Source organism: Siniperca chuatsi, linkage group LG7 (genome assembly GCF_020085105.1).
Source record: "Siniperca chuatsi isolate FFG_IHB_CAS linkage group LG7, ASM2008510v1, whole genome shotgun sequence".
Classification (NCBI taxonomy): domain Eukaryota; kingdom Metazoa; phylum Chordata; class Actinopteri; order Centrarchiformes; family Sinipercidae; genus Siniperca; species Siniperca chuatsi.
Window position 1 is genome coordinate 4,048,862 of NC_058048.1, and position 21,521 is coordinate 4,070,382.

The 21,521-nt window shown below is 41.6% G+C and overlaps 2 protein-coding genes and 1 pseudogene across 5 annotated transcripts in view; all 3 read right to left on the minus strand.

Moving 5' to 3' along the window:
• Positions 1-771: 771 nt before the first annotated feature.
• Positions 772-9,030, minus strand: lyrm9 (LYR motif containing 9). The gene is made up of 4 exons (XM_044202537.1): positions 8,836-9,030; positions 7,744-7,892; positions 1,164-1,256; positions 772-1,088 (listed from the first exon to the last, which is right to left on the minus strand). The coding sequence occupies exons 2-4, from the start codon at positions 7,867-7,869 to the stop codon at positions 1,071-1,073; spliced, it is 237 nt and encodes a 78-aa protein (XP_044058472.1). The 5' UTR covers positions 7,870-7,892; positions 8,836-9,030; the 3' UTR covers positions 772-1,070.
• Positions 9,031-13,794: 4,764 nt separating this feature from the next.
• LOC122879721 lies at positions 13,795-13,894 on the minus strand (annotated as a pseudogene).
• Positions 13,895-19,272: 5,378 nt separating this feature from the next.
• Positions 19,273-21,521, minus strand: part of LOC122879330 (ATP-binding cassette sub-family G member 4-like) — a 31,352-nt gene continuing 29,103 nt past the window's right edge. For 3 of the 4 annotated variants that reach the window (XM_044203308.1, XM_044203309.1, XM_044203311.1), the window contains one exon: positions 19,273-20,746. In XM_044203308.1, coding sequence (XP_044059243.1) covers positions 20,521-20,746 — 226 coding nt within the window. In that variant the 3' untranslated portion in view covers positions 19,273-20,520. Of the gene's footprint in view, positions 20,767-21,521 lie in introns of all 4 variants that reach the window. The other variant, XM_044203310.1, reaches the window with a different exon arrangement.

Consider the following 21,521-nt stretch of genomic DNA (forward strand, 5'->3'; position numbering starts at 1 on the left):
GGATTGTTTTGTCAAATCCTAAAGTTAACCCAATTGCATATCAGTGTATTGTAGAGTTCCCTGGGCTGAAGTGGCACCTATGAAGGGTAGAGGATACAGGTATAACCCCTCTGTAATGGATTCCAGCTGGACTTTTCTCTTCTCCCCCCTAGCTCTTGAGTGGTGTACTGACCTTTGACCTTCTGAATTCAAACAGAGCCTCAATCTCTCCCTGCCTTTTTAATGGACAGAAAATTGGTCTTCACTAGTATTTAACTTTACCTTCAAGAGATCTGCTTGTTTTTTCCCCACTTTCTTTCAATCTCTCTGTCCATCTTTATTATTATTAGTAGTATTGTTTGCTTTTGTTTACAGACATAACCTTACCCACACGAACAGTTAAAAACACACACACACACACACCAATACATATACATGAACCCACACCTGTACCCCACCTTTGCCTTTCTGAGAGTCCATGTAATGTAATGTTTATCCCTTTGTTTCATGGTGTCTTTTATCTGGTCTATCTTTGTTAAATCAGCTGTGGTTTGTCTAGCTTCACCCATAAAATAAAATTCAACAAAAGAACACCTGCTTGGCTTTCGTTTCTCAGTTATCTTTCTTTCACAGCAAAATGTCCTACAGTTTGGACGCCTCACTCTTGGTTGCTCTTAACTGTGGTGATCTCAGAACCTGAAGGTTAGTCACTGTGGACACCAGTATGAGTTCATGTCTAAACTTTAACTCTGACTGCAACTTCAGTATACACTGGAAATAAGACAACTAAGCTATAATTATTGAGAATTCATTTATTGAAAAAGAAATACAGTACATAGTCAACTCATTTCAGTCTAAGAACAATACTTTTTAACATTTAATGTAAACTCAGTAGTGAGTTTATATAGTATAGTCCTAAAAGTCCATGACTCATGAGGTCTTCCTCTCATCAGATGTTGCTTCACCATGGCTATTCACGTCCCCACAACGAGAACAAATAACATATAAACAGTACATCCACCACTACAGCTTACGTCAGGTGCAGCACTGCAAAATGCAACACCCGAGGTTGTATTCATGGTTTATGAACCTCACTTCTTCTTGGCATACTGTAAATCAAGAAGAGAATTTAAAATGTATTTATTTGTACATCAAAATGAAATTAAGAAGGCCTTCGTACTTACTTTATCAAGAATCCAGTCAGCATCTGCAATGGCTCTTTGGATCATCATTCGTATCCTCTCTGGGTCGTCTTCATCCGAGTGACTGTTGTAACCCTGGAAACCAAAAGCAAGGGATCAGGATAATATAGGATTTATGTTTTTAATGCTCATAATGGGAAAAGCACTTGGCAGAAAGTGCTTAATCTTTGCAGGCGAGGAAACCCACACTTACCAGGTTTAAAGAGACAGTTCAGCCCAACATCAAAAATACATATTTCCCCTCTCACCTGTAGTTCTGTTTATCCATCTAGATTGTTTTGGTGTGAGTTGCCGAGTTTTGGAGATATCGGCCGCGGAGATGTCTCCATTTTTTTAATATAATGGGACGATATGGCACTCAGCACATCATTCGTAATTATTTTACTGCCATTTCATTTGGAGGCAGTATGTCCATTAAGCCAACGTCCCATACTCAGAAATTCTTGCTAATCTAGTTTACATCCGGGTATTTCTCGCGTACACAAAATCCACATTCTATGCAGTTGGAACGCACTACATACTCAATTTTACGTCATACTTCGTATGAACAGTATGAATAGTATGTTAGTATGCGATTTTGAACAGAACCCAGGTCTGAATTCTAGTGATACATTTACCATTTATCTCGTGGGCACTTCTGTTGTCACTGAGGTTTAAATTTCAGTGTTACTCACTAAAATGCATTGTACCCTGTATTGTTTGTACTCTTGAGATCTAACAAACGTGTTGAATGTATTTCCTTCCACATAAAACATTTGCTGATTTTTAAAGTATTTTAAATACTGCATTGTTTACATCCATGTTTACTAACTTGAAGTCTTCTTCTTCCCTGCCTTTTTGTACATTGCGCCGTGTCTTGGTGCGTTACCACCACCTGTTGATCACTGGAATAGTGTGAAACCATTGGCAGGAATTTGTATCGCATCACCCGTGTGCATGTGCACAAGAATAACAAAATGGGGACCCACACATAAAAACCTGCTCCCTAGTGCTACTAAAGGTCAAAATGTCCAAAGGGAACCTTTAATTTTCTGATCACACTGAGGTTTAGAGGACAATTCTGAGTAGCGCTCAATTGGTTGATCGTCACAAAATCAGCAGCTATTATTGTTTAAGCCATTGTTAAAGCAGAAATGCCAAACATTCTCTGGTTCCAGCTTTTCAAGTGTGAGGATTTGAAATAATGAAAATAATTCTTAGTTGCAGCCCTAATTCTGATGTATTACAAAAGAAGTCAAGAAATACAAGCAGTTAGGCAATCAGACAGGTTGTAAACAAACCCTCACTTTAGTTAAACTTATCTTGAAAAGACAATGAAGGGGAACGGTAAAATGATAAAACTGTCCTCTGTAAACATCCATCACAGTTTCAAGACCAATTTCCTGGTTCAACTCCGCACGTTTCTGTAGCGATGTATTCCCAGATCTCAGCAATGACTTAGGTGAGTACAATGTTATCATAACTGATAAAGAGGTTGGACAAAACTACAAAAATGAGATCCAAGTTGTAATAAACCCGAATTACCCTTTAACTGGATAGCTCAGAATACTATGAAGTCTCATTAGAATTAGTGGAGCACAACATGCAATTACACAACCAACTATTTGCTAGGTTAAACAGAAAATAAAACATTCACGACTATCTGTGACAATGGTCTGTTAATCACCATTTTACAAATGATTAGTTAGTTTTGGCTAGGAAAGCAGGCGACAGCAGCCACAACTCTAGATCGTCGCTCAGTGCCTTGGTCAGGGACAAAGGCAGAAGTACTGTATGTCTGCAACATGCAATGTTTCCGCCATTCACGCATTGTTACTTTCCCGCCACGCACGCATTACAAAACCCAGTCAGTTCATCTTACAATGGCACAATTTTTAAGAAAATGAGCTTACTCAGATATTTTTCCAAGGAAAAGATAAGCAGACGAGGTAGGTAAACAGGGAACACATTAAGTTAGCTAGACGATATGCCTATGTGCAATATCTAGACAGATGAAATGATGTAGCCTGAATGAACGTGACTGTGGGTGTGCCAACTGAGCTTGTTAAAAAAACGTAGTTATTACATTCACTGAAAGATAACTATATTAATTCATATAATTACTAAGTGTTTGTTTACCTTGATAGACAGAGAGGGGACATGGATCAAACATAGGGATGAAAGAGGACAGGAGACCTCAAGGAGGGACAGACGAGGAGAAAAAAAGAGAGGAGGCAATGAGAGGAAAGGGTACAGGCGAGGAGAGGGCAGAGAAAAGACTTCCAAAAATCTTCCAAACACAGGACGTCTGGATGGGTCCCATTGGCCTGAAATACCAAGGTTCAAGCCTTAGTTGTACTACACCTCAAATGGTAAGTTTCAAGTACAAAATCACTGTGTATAAAAATAAGTTAAAATATATAATAAATACAAATATTCCTAATGAATGTTCTGCTGCTTATGTAGGCAACATAGACATGCTGCCAAGAGGGGAGTGTCAAAGTGGCCATTTATTGAAGAGGGCTAACTGGCTTACCGACTGGACTATATAGACAGGACACATGGCAACTGAACACCATATGGGCTGTGTTAAATCTCACGCCATGCTGGAAAAACGTACGATTTTTCAAATCATCAAGGTGAATTGAGATTTTTATGTTTTATATATATATATATATATATATATATATATATATGTAAATTACTATGATTTTTTTTTTTTTTTTTTTTTTTTACAAATGACAGTGCACACACAGGTTCTTCACTTTTGGTTGCCTTCAAACCTGTTGTCCTGGAGCATGAAGCTGTCATAGGGGCCTTAAAGGTGGGGCATGTATTCTAATCCAATACACGTCTTTTTGTCAAATTCAGCGAACATCTCCTCACGGCCCGCTAGCTGTCCGTTCAGTGTGTGCGCTGGTTGTACACAGCCCTGGCTCTGTGAATGGGAAACAAACCACACAGCACTATTGCACTATGATTTGTGCGTCAGGTGACGTTAAATGACTTGCCCACAGACATTCAGCTGACTTTCTAGTTTGCCAAGATGTGCTGCTGTTGTGATGTGAGCTATAGTAGCAGCAGAGTTGTGAGTATCGCTGTCTGGAGCTGCTGTGCTGGCTCTGGGAAACGTCTCGTCCTCTGGTGGTGGAGGAGCCCAAAATGCATCCAGCACCTTTGATAAATGTATCCATACAAACATTTTTCAAGGTATCAAGGTTCATTTATTGTCATTTTACAACAAAGGGCTGCACAATGAAATGTACTCTAAGTTGTAGCCCCTTCATGCTACACACACAGACCATATATACAACTTTTTAAAGCCATCACTAATTTACGACAGAACCTCAGCACTGTGTGGCAGCATTAGCTGAGGAGGTGGAGGTAAACTGGTGCCTGCTGGCAAAAGGGCTGTACAGTTTTCGCACCACATATTGATTTGTGGCAGCTGTATATATGCAAGCGGATGTGCTGTCCCACCTGTCGAGGCTCTCCAAGATCTTCCAAAGAGAGCAAGTCAACACTAGCTATTGAACAGCAGGCATGCATACAACTATCTGGAAATATTGTACATTTTAAAGTACAGTCACCAATAATTAAAATATTGTCAATTTGATATTGAAAGTCTGTAAGTTTCACAGCAAAAAAACAAAACAAAAAAACAACACAGAAATGATCTTGTTTTAGGTCCTTGTGACTGGCTTCTATGAAAGCCCAGTGATGTTGCTAGGTATGCGTCCTGCATCTCTGACGTGTTAAAATCTGAAAGGACGCAGTAAACGGTAAAGATCTCATACCTTACTACCCGACTAGAACACTGCGCTCCAGAAGCAGAACGGGAGCCGGAGCCTTCAGTTATCAAGCTCCTCTCCTGTGGAATCAGGTCCCAGTTTGGGTTCGGGAGGCAGACACCATCTCCACATTTAAGAGCAGGCTTAAGACTTTCCTCTTTGATAAAGCTTATAGTTAGGGCTGGCTTGGGTGAGTCCTGAACCATCCCTTAGTTAGTGCCATGGGAGACTTCCCATGATGCACCTCTTTCCTCTCTCCTCCTCTCCATCTGTATGCATTTTTATCCCATTACTGCATGCTACTAACTCAACTTCTTCTCTCTCCCGTTGTTCTGCGCGTTCTCGTTTCTCTCCTCTCTCCTTCTGTCGCTTTCAGCAGGTGTTTCTGCCTCCGGAGTTGAGCTATATGATCCTCTGTAGCACACACTGAAAAGAGCTGTTTATAAAGACCTTTGTGAAGAAATGCAATTTTCATCTCTCTCACACACACACACACACACACACACACACACACACACGGCAGCGGCCGATGGCCGCCCACCACTGAGTCTGGTTCTGTCTGAGGTTTCTGCCTCTTAAAGGAAGTTTTTCCTTGCCACTGTCGCCAAGTGCTTGCTCTTGGTGGGATTTGTTGGGTCTCTGTAATATTATAAAGAGTACGGTCTAGACCTGCTCTATAGGAAAAGTGCAATGCGATAACTTCTGTTATGAATTAGCACTATATAAATAAAACTGAATTGAATTAAACTCACAGTTGACATGTCCAGGGGACACACCATATTTTTTCCCTGATAATGCTACATTGTGAACAACAAATTTGTGTTGAAATCATAGAAATAAATAAAAGAAACCTTGCTGTTTCTTACTGTCTGCGCATATACTGTATCTCTTCAGCACCAAATGGGAAGCAGCAAACCAGGTAGTTACTTTGGTAATGACAGAAAAAACTCCTCAAATACCGTCTTACACACACACACACACACGATAGACGGTGAATTAACAGTTATGAATCTGTGTGTAATTCGGCGTGTATCTGATCCACAACCAGCACGTAATTTAGTGAGAAATCTTAATTTTTGAAGCGTTCGCCTCAGAAATTAGTGCAGCTAAACAACGGAGGCTGGTAGCGAGTTGAGGCAACAAAATCCAAAATGTGAAGTACGGAAAGTATGTAAGTAGGGAAATACAGTTTTTCTTTCTCGCCTTTTATCTTGTGTTTCTAGAGTTCTGTGTTTTTGAGGACACATAAGAAATTATTGTCATATTTCTTAAAGGGAGTTTGGCATATTTTCCCCGGAGAGCTCAGGGAGTTTAATTCAAACTGCTAATACTGTATATTTTTTATGTTTTGTCACCACTACAGAAACACTAGGTAACTGCTAAAGTATGATAAGGTTGTCTGACGTTGACTGCGGTTAGCCATTGGTTTGATTAATGGTTTACAGTGTCAGTCTAATAATGTGTGTTTGTATTGATTACTGACGGTGGCTGATCAGGCTCATTATCAGCTAACTGTACTCAGTTTCTAACGGCAGTAAATGGTTGCTCTTTGCGTGTGTGTACCCCAGAGATCTTGGTGCCTTCAGCATCAGGGATGAAGAGGAGAGGGGGAGGAGAGGACCAGGGAGCACCTCTGGCCAAGGTTCAGGGAGCAAGTAAGATATTCATATTTCAATTGCTTTAAAGACGTATGTTAAAGTGTGGGGAAATAAAAAACAAACAAACAACCTATTGCTTATTTTCAATTGTGTTTTAATTAGTATTCATTATATTTTACTCATTGTCTATTCTTTGCCTTGTTAGATCATTGATGCCTACACTGATAGTATTCCGGACAGCCTGGTTCGCAGGTTTCAACTTCTCAGCAATTCTGGGAGCTTGCAGTGGGCTGGGACCTCAAGCCACAAGAGCAAATGAGGAGAGAAATGCTGCTAGCCTGAAAACACTGGCAAAGCCGTTCCTCCAGGAACCAGAGGGCACTGTGCTGCAAGAGTGGGCCTCTTTCAAGCACCATGTGCTGACTGGAGCAAGTTACTACACACATTATAAACCCATTTTGTCAATCTAGGCGGAAGGTTGGGGAGCATTTGGACTAATCTTGACACACAATTGCTGATCATGTGTTTCAGGACATGAATCAGCAGTCAACTACTGGTAAGCTGGCCTCCCAAAATGATGACTGGGGCTACCTATGCCTCAGCCAACTAGCAGCCATTGCGCTCACAGTGTCTATTTCCTTTGAATTGCAAGAGGGACTTTTCCACCATGAATAGAGTAAGAGCAATTGAATATATAATTATAATACCTTCTCTCATTATTCTTTCTTTGCCTGTAGGTGAAGACAGACCTAAGGAACAGACTGCAGGGAGATCACCTAGCAGCCTGCATGCGGCTGTCTATTAATGGGCCTCCTCTCAAGGGCTTACCATATCAAAGGGCCACGGAAGTCTTCCACGAGAAGCCCAGAAGAATAAAATGCTTTCAGTACTATGTTCCTTTAAAAGGTTACGGAAAATGACTAACAACTGAGCCATCAAGGCACTGACTTTAAAATATATCAGACTGATTTCTACAGCTGAAGATACTGTATATGTAGCATCCCTGTGGTGTCACTGTCCACAAATGTCCTTATTTATGGGCAGCGCAGAAGATATACACATGTATGATCAGCAGCTCAGTCTCTTGTTTGAAGGTTTAGAAATGCCTTGTTTATGAGCAAAATTCTACATAATATCCAAGATCATTTCAAAAACATTTTGCTTGTCAATAGTCAGTGCACATGATGACCTCACCTGTCTTATGGCATGTCGATAATGCTGCTGCATTGCTGTGGTTGGTAACTGCCTGCAACATCTGAGGAGATATCGATAGAGCTGCACTGGTGTGTGGATCATCTCAGCTCCAACTAAAGGCGGCATTCCTTTGTCCTTTGGTTCAACTGCTGTTGGTAAAAAATACAAATTAGGCCCTAAGTGCCCATTTGGGTTAGCAACAATATTTCTATATTAACCATAGAAATAAGAATTCATAAAGAAGTTCTGGCTTTGTATTTACATTCCCATACAAATACATGTATGAACCAGCAAAGAGATCGCTTCATGCGTGTTACAGGTGTAACTCACAGTGCTGCTCAGTTCAGCTTTGCACTCGTTAGTTAGTTTGAGTGTCTGTTTGTCTTGACAGACAAAGTTACATTGGCAGGCAGACAGAAACATGAATCCAGTTTGATGATAATGTTTCACTGTTTCTGCTGGGTATGTAAATTGGCAACTGTTTGCTAATATTGTTCTCCATAAAAACTTTAGAAAACGATAATGTGTCAGGGCAGCTAGCTATATTCTGTTATTTTTTCTACCTCAACAAAGTGCCTTACAACATGGTTGTAATAAAGGGCTTTAAATGCATGTGAAATTTGGACTAAATATTCACGGTCTCAAAGTTACAGGGATTCGTTTCAGGATTTCCCCTTCTGTAATGCCTGCATGTAGCTCAAACACCAATCTACATACTGACACAGTAGTGTAGATTTTACATTTATTTACGTATGCCATCAACTGCAAAGAATGTCATCCTAAACTGTGTTTGTGTAACACATTTGTGGTACATTTTACCACAACATACAGTAGCGTATGTAATGCTACAGCCTGTTACAATGTGCAAATACGCCGTTATTTTAATATGCTTCATACGTCCTTAGGTAACTTAACCTAAGCTGTTAGCTAACTATGCTTTCGCTGGCTAGCTAGACAGAACTGGTCAGTCTGTGGTTTGGAGGTCACGCTGCGTAGATAAAACGTAACGTTAGCTAGCTGACAGAGAGCTGTAGCTTCCACAACACAGTGGCTACGTCTTCACCAACACGCAAACTATAAGCTTAAGCTTACTGTAGCTGTGAACTGTAGTGGAGGCTGTCAGCAGGCGCCCAACATCTTTACAACCTCCTTGGAGTCACATTATGAAAGTAGTTCACTGTACACGCCACGGATGTGCACAACGCAACACTACGGTCTTCCTCTGGTGTTTTGTGTTGTTGGCATCCATATTAGATTGAAACACTGTCGCCCTCTGTTGCCTGTACTACTTTTTTTTTTTTTTCTTTTTTTTCTTCTTCTTCTTCTTCTTCTTCTTCTTCTTCTTCTTCTGTTGAGTTTTATGGCGGTTAATTGTGCATTACCGCCACCTACTGGAAAGAAACAGTGGTCCACAGTATCAAAAAGTGCACTGAGATCCAACAGTACCAACACAGAACATTCTCCTGCATCACCATGCATCAACATGTCATTTGAGAGTCTGAGAAGAGCTGTTTCTTTTGAGTGCAAACGGCGGAAACCAAACTGAAACTTGACAAAGATATTATGCTCATCTAACGCAGTTTTAAGCTGCATAGAAACCACTTTTTCTAAGACTTTGGCTATAAAAAGGCAACTTGGAGATAGGCCTGTAATTATGGGAAAGGGGTTGAATAACAGCTTGTTTGAAATAAGCAGGGACATGACCAGATAACTGATAATTGTTGATTATAGAGAGCACCCAAGGACCAATGGAGCCAATGACATTTTTAAGCAGATGTTGGTAAGATGACAAAAGGGCTAGAGGAAGATTTCATACGGTTAACCATGTTTGTATGATCTTGTAGTGTTATAGGAGAAAAACTCTCCAGGATCGTTGGCCAAGAGGAGCAGGAGATGGGGAGTAAAGAGAGGGGAAGATGTTTGATCTGATGTCATTAATATTACCAACAAAGAATGAAAAAACTTCTTACACTCCTCTCTCTTGAAGAAGAAAAAAATTGGAACAGCAGGAACAATATTACTAACAGTGTCAAATAAAATTTAGGGATTCTCAGAAAATAATGAGTCGTCATTCAAACCAAGAGTAAAAACAAGGTCCAGAGTATGCCCTCTTGTGTGTAGGGCCTGACGGATGTTGAGAGAGATTAAAAGACTCTGATATTAATAAAGATAGAGGCAAGCCTCATTCGAATGGGATTCACATTACAGGGGGAGGTGGGGAATGAAATATTCACTGTGCTTCTCGGTCATTTAACTCATTGTTTCAGACGGCATTTTAACCATTGAGAAATTACAAGATGTGGTCTGTAATAGACATGGACATTCAGCAGGACAAAGCCAAAAGCCTTCCCAGGGGGCCGCGGGAGAGTTGAAGGGAGGCAAAGATACTGTGTGATACTATGTGAAGTCAAAAATCTTAACTCATAAATCTTAACACACAGACATGAAACATGTTGACATCATTCACTGTGACTTACACTTCCCCAGGATATTATCTCCGATGTCCATCACAAGTTACGTCCATAAATCAGGGGGGAAAAAATAAAATAAATAGACTTCAGAACCTGCCCGAGAATTCACATCTTTAGGTTTTCTTCAGTATCAAAGTAATCCAGTGATAGTTGTCTGTACATCCATGGGTACACTGCAAACAGGAACTCCCAATAGCTAATTCGGCATACTTTTAATGGTGCCAATTTTGCAAAATGTAAACAAATGGCTGAAAAACAGGGCTCAAAAGAGAATACCTGTAGCTGACATTACAACAGACCATTTGATGAGCTTTTATGTGGTCATGCTCTCCTGATGTTTTGTTTCTCCCCGTTGTCATATTGGTTTCCAAATAGGCCTATATACTGATGTTAGCTCAGAGATCCACTTTAAAATACAAGGCCGTTGCTCCAGACTGGAGTTAAATTGCAGGAGGACTAGTGAGTTCGCAGAAAAACGGCAGATAATTGCGGCTGTAATTATTACTGGGGTTGGGGTGAAAAATTACCCACATACACTCTCCTGACAGGATTAAAAATCACTGACCAGGGCCGATAATATTAAAAATCACCCACCTCTCCTAATGACATAAATCCTGTCTAACTGGGGCTTTAGGTTGTCTGATGCTTTTAACACTTGTGCACATGACATGAGCAGGTTTTTAGGTTAGCTTCACTTCAGATTAGGAGAGAAACTATTTTTACACTTTCCAAACCGTAAGATTTTGTTATAAAGCCTATAGTTGCCAAGACTTTTCTATTAGTCAGTCCTTAATATTTGGCAATTAATAACCTTGGCCCTCATCTTTCTGTTCAGATATTTCTGTTGTGTTGGGCGTCAAGCAGAGCGGCAGGGAAAACAAGGGATTGAACACAAATGCAGACAACGGAGGCAGAGCTGGTGAGGTTCAGTGATTTAATAATGAATATTAGGCTTACATGGATAGTCAGGCAGGCAGTGGTCAACATCAGGAAGGCAGTCCAACAGAGTCAAACAAGTCCAAGGGGGGTAAGCACATTCCAAAATCCAAAAGCAAGGTCCAAGAGAAACAGAATAACACACTGGGGAAACTAAGGCTGGGACATGCTGAATTTTTTAACCGTGGCACTTTACAACAATATACTTTGTATGCCGTGAGTTTATAGATTGATTCATTACATTCCAGACAGTCCATTTTAGCTCATTTCAGTATGAAAAAAAAAAATTAATGTCCAAAGACTTACTTGTGAGAGATCCAATCCATCAAAGTGAACATTTTAATAATTTTCTGTCAAATTCATCAAATTAATGAGCTACGTTTTTATAAAGTACTGAGATTGTGGACATAAGGGATACATTCAATTTACACTGTGGAGTTTTCTTGTAAACGAACAAGTTATGCTTGCATTCAGTATCACTCACCAAAACGCAGTGGGTGCTTTTCGTTACACTAACTTATGCTTCCTCGCCTCCTCTCTCCCCCCGAGACCTGGAAACAGTTACCCGTACACCATCATGGAGGATCTTCCTAACCCTTAAATGCACCTCGAGGAGACAAGGAGCGAGGAGAGAGGAGGCTTCTGGAGGAGCTTAGAGCGAGGAAACACAGGGGTATCCCACGTTTTTTATCAAGTGGCATGATGTATAGCCTACATGCCGCACCTCCACATGCGTACAGATAATATAATCATTTAATTGCAAATTGTTGTGGCATCACACAAAGCAGCAGGTTTGTTTTTTGTTTGTTTTTTATTTTACAATACAATCGACATACACACATTCTTACACAGCTATTTGGTGTATTATTGTGCAGTTATCAATAATGCAATTAAATAAATTGTAATCATAACAAATAACACTGATCTGTACATAAATTAGAAGATTTAAAAAGAAATTTTAAATGATGATTAAAATCAACAACAGTAACACTGCTACTAATAATCGGCTGTTAAACTATTTACATATCTAAATGAAGGCCTCTTGTATATGTAAGACTTTTATAAGCTTATAAGAGATTTTCATATCTATCTATCTATCTATCTATCTATCTATCTATCTATCTATCTATCTATCTATCTATCTATCTATCTATCTATCTATCTATCTATCTATCTATCTATCTATCTATCTATCTATCTATCTATCTATCTATCTATCTATCTGTCTGTCTGTCTGTCTGTCTGTCTGTCTGTCTATCCATCTATTGAACTCTCTCTCTCTCTCTCTCTCTCTCTCTCTCTATCTACTTATCTCTCTATGAAAGATACTGTAAGGTTTTGAAATTGTTCTTAAATAAGGGGTTCTGTGGACATTTGTACTAGTCGGTTTGACAGGTGATACAGCTGTGCAGCATGTCATAAGTAACTGACGTTGCTTAAGAATGATGCTATGGAACCAAGGATTATGAGATAACTGTTATGAATTGGCGCTATATGAATAAAATTGAATTGAATTAAACTGAATTTCTCATTTAGCAGCTTCGGCTCCTCTGTCCTTGCGTCTCTTCCTCGCATCTCTCTCTCACATCCTCGCTGGAAGGAAGCGAGGGAAGTGAGGAGACACATCCAGTCTGTGTATGCTTGAGCTCACCCGCGTGTGCATAAAAAAACTGCTCCGTAGCACTACTAGAGGTCAAAAACTCCACAGGTTACCTTTACAAACAGCTTTCCAAAGTCCAAAAGGTGCTATCCAAATGCACATATAACACATTAAAGCAACATTAGTAAAATAAAATAAAGTCAAAATATGAGAGGTGTGTGTACTTATCAATCTGTTCAGTATATTGAATTGTATTCATATAAGATACAATTAACATGACACAATTTTCAGCCTCAGTAGGTAAATTACAGCGGCCACATTTGTCTCCTAAATATATGCAAAGTATAAAGGTCAGGTTAGTTAAACAACTTAACAAGTCAGTGTTTTTGTACAGGTGACATCCTGGGCCAGGCCCTGAAGAACCTGGATGGACTGCTGAAGATGCCATATGGATGTGGGGAGCAGAACATGGCGCTCATGGCCCCCAATATCCACATCCTCCAGTGCCTGAAAAATATGCAGCAGCTGACCAAAACCATCAAGGAAAAGGCTACCAACTTCCTGACCAGTGGTGAGTGTCTGTTAGTTTTATCTTGCAGCGAAAAACAAAAAACAAAAACCCAAACTTATTATTCTGACCAATGGAGTATAACCATGGGACAAAGTTCATTTTGGAAAAAAAAAAGCAAAAACAAAAGCCTTTCATGTTTGGCAGTGAGCTAAACTGTGTGCGTATATTCAGCACAAACAACATTTTCCCAACTAAACTTCAAATACATAAGTGTATGTTATGTAAGAAAATAATATATAATATTATGTGTGAACATAATATATAATATATAATGCAAATTAATTTATTGGAATGGTAGGTAAGGTGAAGAGGGAATGAATGAGTGTCAGGGACGGAGGCATGATAGGGGTCAAGGGGTGGGATGAAATAGGGTCAGGCACAAAGAAATGAACTGATGGTGGAATGGGCATCAATGATATACAGTACCAGATGATGTGGTAGCGATGAACTTAGGGAGTGAGACTCAAGGTTGGGAGGATGTCTAAATGTGGCTTTGTGAGTTCATCCTTATACAGGGGCCATGCTAATCTTCCCTGTATTGAATCCAGTTCATCATATGTGCTGCCTGAGTCCCTCATGGGAGAAGGAGTAGAGGAAGCACAAAAAGGGTTTTGGGGGGAGGGTTGTGAGGACTGAGACAAACAGGAGCGAAAGGGGTTAACAGGGCGGCACATAAACTTTTTTTTCACATAGCACTGGTGCTACAGAGTTGAAAGTTTTGTAGCACAGGCCACAAAATTATACCACGAGTATAAAATGTTTGTTACTATCAAAACAACCACAAGTAGTGCAGTTCATCACTTAAACAGGCATGTGACTGGCAAGGGACATTAATGTTGCATACAGAGCACACAAAATCCAAACCTTAACACGAAATGTTTTCAGACAAACATTTTCTTTATTTGCCCATAATAGTGAATTGCAGGGATATACATCCATATATTACGCTGAGCAGGGATGGAATGAGTACTAGAATACTGTACTCAAGTAAAAGTACTGTAAATACATTTAATTTATTTTATTTTACTAAGTAAATGTAAAAGTACTTGTGTAAAAATGTACTTAGATAAAAGTAAAAAGTAGGTCATCTGCTGCTGCTGGTTGGGTTGAGAAAGAAAGAGAGAGAGAGAGAGAGCAAGAGAGCATACGGTAGCACAATGCAAATTCCACATATAATTTTAAATATATATAATTTAATATAATAATAATCGAGTCCAGTTAGTAACATGCATTAATGGGAAAATAATGTGTACAGATGGAGAAGGAGAGTAGAGGTGCATCATGGGAAGTACAGGAGTCAAGGCCTATAGCACCATAACTAATACAACTTGCAATGTTATGTAGGTGAAAAAAGGCAGTCCTTGACATTTGTTTCATGTGGGAGTTAAAGGACATGTCCTGATCAAAGACAACTCCGAGGTTCCTTACGGTGTTGCTGGAGGCCAGGGCAATGCCATCTATGGTATGTAATGGCAAGAACAAACAGACTGCATGATTGTCAAACATACACATGGCTCTCTGATATATATATATATATATATATATATATATAAATATATGTGTTAAAAGACTAACACTTAGAGGGAGAGAGGATCAAGAGTTTGATGGCCACAGGCAGGAATGACTTCCTGTGGCGCTCTGTGGTGCATTTTGGGGGGATGAGTCTTCCGCTGAAGGTACTCCTTTGTTTGACCAGCACGTCATGGAGTGGGTGGGAGACACTGTCCAAGATGGCATGTAGTTTGGCCAGCATCCTCCTCTCTGACACCACCGACAGAGAGTCCAACTCCAACCCCACAATGTCACTGGCCTTACGGATCAGTTTGTTGAGCCTGTTAGCATCCGCTGCCCTCAACCTGCTGCCCCAAAATGCAACAGCATACAGGATAGCACTGGCCACCACAGACTCATAAAACATCTTCAGTATTGTCTGGCAGATGCTGAAGGACCTCAGCCTCCTCAGAAAATAGAGGCGGCTCTGGCCCTTCCTGTACAGGGCTTGAGTGTTCTTAGCCCAGTCCAGTTTATTGTCCATATGTACTCCCAGGTACTTGTAATCCGCTACAATGTCCACACTGACTCCCTGGATGGAAACCGGGGTCACTGGTGCCTTGGCCCTTCGTAGATCTACAACCAGCTCCTTAGACTTTGTCGCATTGAGCTGCAGATGGTTCTGCTCACACCATGAGACAATGTTCCCCACCACAGCCCTGTACTCAGTCTCATTACCACCGCTGATACATCCCACCACAGCAGAGTCATCAAAAAACTTCTGAAGGTGGCAGGTCTCTGTGTGGTGGCTGAAGTCCGTGGTGTAGATGGTGAAGAGGAAGGGAGAGAGGACACTCCCCTGAGGGGCCCCAGTGTTGCTGACCACGCTGTCACAAGCTTGCCGGCTTGTCCAGGTGGGTGTGGATGCGGTTCAGCAGGAAGATGATGGCATTCTCAACTCCCAGCCGGGGATGGTAGGCGAACTGAAGGGGATCCAGGAGGGGTCTGACCATGGGCTACATCTGTTCCAGCACCAGTCTCTCCAGGGTCTTCATTATGTGGGAGGTCAGTGCCACCGGTCTGTAGTCCTTTGAGCCACTGGGACGCGGCGTCTTCGGCACAGGAACGAGGCAAGATGTCTTCCACAAAACAGGGACCCTTTGAAGACTCAAGCTCAGGTTGAAGACATGTTGAAGGACTCCACATAGCTGGGGCGCACAGGCTTTTTCCCCCCTGGAGCTAACGCCATCCAGGCCAGTTTCATCACTTGTCCTCTCACCTGGTCAGCAGTCAGGCACACAGCAGAGGTTACAGGCAGGGGAGGGGGGGAGTCATTAGTAGTGTGAAGAGGGCCGTTAGCCTGAGAGCCAGTTGAGGGGGGAGTAGGACTCTCCCAGGTAGGTGGGGCAGGGGGGAGCAGAGTACTCAGAGGAGCTTGAGGGCTGACAGCAGCTGTGTTAGAGGGGGGATGAGCAGGAGCCGGTGTGTCGAATCTGTTAAAGAACAGATTAAGTTTGTTGGCCCTGTCCAAGCTGCCTTCAACTGAAGCCAGTGATGCTCTTCATGCCGCTCCAGACCTCTCTCATATTGTTCTGCTGGAGTTTCCGCTCCAGCTTCCTCCTGTACTTCTCCTTGGCCTCCCTGATCTTCACCTTCAGGTCGGCCTGGATTGCCCTCACCTCCTCCCTATTACCATCAGTAAAGGCCCTCCTCTTGGCATTCAGGATGTCCTTGATGTCCTTTGTTACCCACGGTTTGTTATTTGATTAACAATGGACCATCTTAGTTGGGACATTGCAGTCCACACAGAAGTTAATGTAGCCAGTAATACACTCAGTGAGCCCATCAATGTCCTCTCTATGAGGCTCACAGACTGCATCCCAGTTTGTCACCTCAAAACATTCCTGCAGTGTCTCATATACCTCCTCTGACCATCTCCTCACTGTCCTTGTGGTCACAGGCTGCCTTTTGACCAGCGTCACATAGCAGGGTTTGAGGTGAACCAGGTTGTGGTCTGACCTACCCAGGGGGGAGGAGGGGGGGAGAGCTGTATGCGTCCTTAACGTTAGCATACAGCAGGTCCAGTGTCCTCTCCTCTCTAGTAGGACAATTCACATACTGGGTGAAATTAGTCAGTGTTGTTGAAACACTGACATGGTTGAAGTCACCCAAGATTAATATGAGTGCACTCGGGTGTTGAGTCTGGAGTTGTGCTATGGTGGTGTGAGTGGCGTTGCACGCCAATGCCGGGTTAGCAGAGGGGGGGATGTAAACAGCCACAACAATGGCATATGAGAATTCACGTGGCAGATAATATGGCCGGAGTCCCACAGCTAACAGTTCAATGTCCGGGCTACAGATACTCTGCTTGATAGTAACGTGGCCAGGGTTACACTATCTGTTGTTAACCAGAACAGCAAGCCCGCTGCCTTTACGCTTACCGCTGATCCCTGTGGGCCTGAATAGTCTGAAAGCCGTTGATGGAAATGTTATGATCCGGGATATCCTGGTGTAGCCATGTCTCTTAGAAGAACATCAAACTACACTCACGGAACTCGGTCTGACCCAGCTAGCGCCGTTAGCTTGTCCATTTTATTTGCCGGTGATCTCACGTTGCCCATGACGAGCAGAAGGCAGACACGGCTTAAATCTCTTGTTCTTAAGTCTCTTTTGTCTGCACCCCTCTCTCTTCCCTTGCCGCTTCGTTCCACCTCTGCATCCTCGGTGTGTCCTCCTCCGGATCTCAGTGGGGACATCGGTAGTCCTGGGCGCCATGCCGCTCGGCTTTAGCGCGATCAGCTGTTCCCTAGTGTAAAAAATGCGGCCAAACAGCTGATCTACAGCGGTGCCCTGACAGAGTAGCAGGTGAAGAAGCTCCACGGCGAAAAAAAGTACTAAAACACTTTCTACGCTCATTTTCGTAAAGAGCGTAGTTTAAATTATACTTACACACAAGTTACCCAAGTTTGGAAGAAAAAGGAAAGCTAAAAGTTGGAAAAAGTAAGACGACGAGACAGAGCTACGTCAACAGGCAGCATGCATGTTGGTGCATGCGCACTATAGAAGAAGACTATAGGGTCGGCATAAGACCATTCTGATCCAAACACCAGAAGAAGAAGAAGAAGAAGAAGAAGAAGTAGAAGAAGACATGCGCAGCTCCAGGCCACTGAATGAGGTCAGAGGCATGAATACACTACGTACACACATGCATGTGGTTGTTGCTCTCAGCCGCATGCACGAGAGTGTCTGACCACAGGTGTGTAGTACTAGTTTGCCTTCAGGATTTCTGCCAGAAATGATTTCATTAGCAAGATGATGAGCATGATTTCATTCTTATTGAGAATGACTTCCCGATGGAAGCCGAAACAGTGTCTGAAAACAGTGTCCAGATGACTATGACTGAAACCTTTTCTACGATAGAACACTCCTGGATGAATGAGGGACTACACCGTCTTCATTAGCAAGGTTTTTTGGAAGTATGAGCATATGAGTAGATAAATGAGCCTTGGATTATAATGCACGAGTTGTGTGAGAGTTTTTAAACAGATGTTTTGATATAGTTTTGCTATTTTAAAAACGGGAGCGCCATCAACTTCAACAAGTCTGGATAGCGTGTTTTGGATTCATTCTACATTCACATGGAGGCATTGGCATGCGGGGAAAAATAATCTTCAGGAATCCAAGGCAACATGGGGTGAGTAACTGATTTACAGATCTTTTTGGGGTGAAGTGCTCCTTTAGGTTAGTTAGCATGCATGTTAGTACCTCTACTTGGTTTTTCACTGCAGAGTTCCCCTCAGTGTAGGCTGTTTGTCGTAGTGACGCTATTCCAGCAGTTAGGAAACAACACACGGGAGCTTTACTTTGGTCTTGAGAAGCTGGAGCCTTTAGTTTGACAAACTGTAACCTACGCTGTACATTTACTGCCAGACTGCCAGCTTCACTGCTCCCGTTTTCTCTGCACCGCTGCATTCAGCATCACTCTCTCGCTCAGCGTCACTCTCTTGCTCAGCCACACGCTCTCTACTCACACTTCTTGCCACGTGTTATACAGACCGGCGAGGCGGAATGACGGTGCAACAATTCCGCCTTGAACAGGCAGTGTAAAATGGGCTAATGACACCAACTCAGCTGAGAAGTGAATTGAATCTGAGCATCGAGGGTGAGTGGCAGTACCTCCAAGGCTAAGGCCACGGCACCCCGCTGCAAAACTGTTGATCACTCCCTTCAGGTTGGTAGTGAGTCACTGCCCCCAAAATTTAGGGTAAGATGGAACAAGGGGTGGTTTAGTGCCGCATCAGAGGCAATGCGGCCGCTGTATGGGACCATCACTGTGAAGAGGGAGCTGAGCCTGATGCCTGCGGGACGCCTCTCTGTGGAGGTATTCTGAGAATGTCCTAGTGGGAGGAGACGATATATTTTTTTCACTGGCCATTAATAAACTGACAGATTTAACTGAATTAGTTATATCAGTGTTTATTGCTCTCCAAAATCTGTTTTCAAAAGAGACAACAACAACAACAGAAAGATTGTCAATACATTGTTAGCAAAATGTGAGCAGACTTCCAGTTACAATAATTTTTCTTTGGTTGTTCTCTAAGTGCTCAGTATACTTGTAATGTGCAGTCCTGATGCAAACTTAAAAAACAATTGTTTCTTCTTCTTTTTTTTTTTTTACATATTACATAATTCAAATTAAACATGAAACTTCAGATAGCACCAAACATGACTGCATGAGCATGATTTGTCCTTGTGACATTACTGGATGTAGTGTAGACACAAAAGAATAGTGATACAGTAATTCATCTATTTTGCTGAAATACATTTATATAATTACATATGCATATATTACTACAGATAATATAGTACAATATAAAATGATTAAGGCTGAACAAGTTTTATTTCAACTAAGACTTTCAAGATTTTAGATTATATTATGGAAGTACAAAAAATACCAAATTTCGGTAGACAATCATGATAAAGCTTAATTTACAACTATCAACATGTTAGAAAACAATCTAGCTCCAACAATGATTTGATATTCACACACAGGAAGATAATGTTTTGGGACTCCAAACTGTCATATGACAACAGAAATATAGAACAAAAACTAGCTCAAACAACCTGCTTTCATCGAGTGTTTCAGGCACAATACATCAAACTTATTCTCCAGTGCAACCATTTGTCCTTTGTTTTTTTTGACTAATAGAGCAATGTAAACACTCTGTTTGTATTTGCTTTTCTCAAGGGGGCAGTTTTGTGGACCAACGTCCACTCCAACACTGAAAGAGTGGAAGCACACAGTGTAGAATAAACATGCATGTCCACTCTAATAAGTGCTACTGTATCACATCCGCCTTATTCTCAAAGGCGGAAGGAATATGAAATGTACAGTACATGCTGCTGAATGTGGTTCAGTCTCTTTGTCCTCCTCACTGCTGATCTAACTTTGTGCGCAGGAGTTAAGTCCTGATGTCTGAGGTAAAACAGGAATATGTTGATTTATAAGATTACTCTTCACTGCCCTCCACAGTTGTTGGCAGTAGAACAGATCAGAATTGATGTTCTGTCCTTTTAGCAGCAGTGTGTAAAATGAAATGAAACAAACTCCCACATGAGATAGGTTGTTTTCTGTGCACAGAAAAGAGACTAGGTCTGGAATGATATTAGGGAGGGCCTTGAGATTTGGAGGATGAGCCAAGCAAAACCTATCGCTCAGATGTGACTTTGTAGCGGAGGACCAGGTAGGTGGCCAGCCGTAGGATGATGAAGAAAATGCCCAGGACAATGAAATCTATGTAGAGATTTGCGCCTTCCACATCCAGTAACTGCAGAACCTCTTCAGGCTGTTGGAACTTACACACCTTCCCCGGACACTCCAGCTCTGAACGGTTCATCCCGTAGATGGACAGAATCACCCCTTCAAAGCCATACCTATGGGAGAGATACAAACACTGAGACAAATTCAGAATTGAAAATAGCTAAGTAAGTCATCTCTTGATTCTGAGTCAAAACAGCTCAAAATTTAAATAAGACTAAAAATGCGTCAACTCTACTAATAGCTCCTATAGGCTCCAATGTTCACTGCTGGATGGAACGAACAACATGCGGATGATTTTGGTAATCTTACAGCCTTATCAGTAATGAGGTTAAAAATGTAAAGTTTGTCCTCTGCGTGGTGGTAAATTCAGTAAAAGGTAAGGTCAGTAAAATCAGTAAGGTTAATCCTCTTTGGAGCAGATTGTGCTCAGCAAATTGCATGAAATCTGGTTACTAGATTAGAAATCTGACATTTTAACCTGAAGGTGGGCCTTGAAGAAAGGTCATGGGAGTGTCTAAAATGGAAAGGGTCTTCTGTGGAACATGGACTTGTCCTTATGTACAGTTGGAAATTTTGGTGGTACTCCAGGAAAAGTCAGAGGGTCTAGGGACTAGAGGATGAATCCTATTCAAAGCAAATTCCATGGATATCCAGCCATTAGCTTTTGACATGTTTTATGAGCCACAATGTTTGTCAAGGGGAACATTTTGAAATGATAGTGGATCTAGACAAAATGTCAGAGTGTTAAAAAACTACTTAGAAATCAACCACTGGGGATCTTGATCAATTTCGGTTTATTATAAGCTACTTATTTTAGTAGCTTTGGACATCGTTTCTATCCCTAATTATAACATTGTACTCAAGTTAATTACTGAGATCTGGCAACAC

What these genes read in the sequence shown, in the direction of transcription:
- lyrm9 (XM_044202537.1), bottom strand. Translation starts at nt 7,869, where the DNA reads ATGCCGCCTTTAGTTGGAGCTGAGATGATCCACACACCAGTGCAGCTC. An exon ending in ATCGACATGCCATAAGACAG is followed by an intron (nt 1,257 to 7,743) that starts GTGAGGTCATCA and finishes TTTGGTTTCCAG; the next exon opens with GGTTACAACAGTCACTCGGA.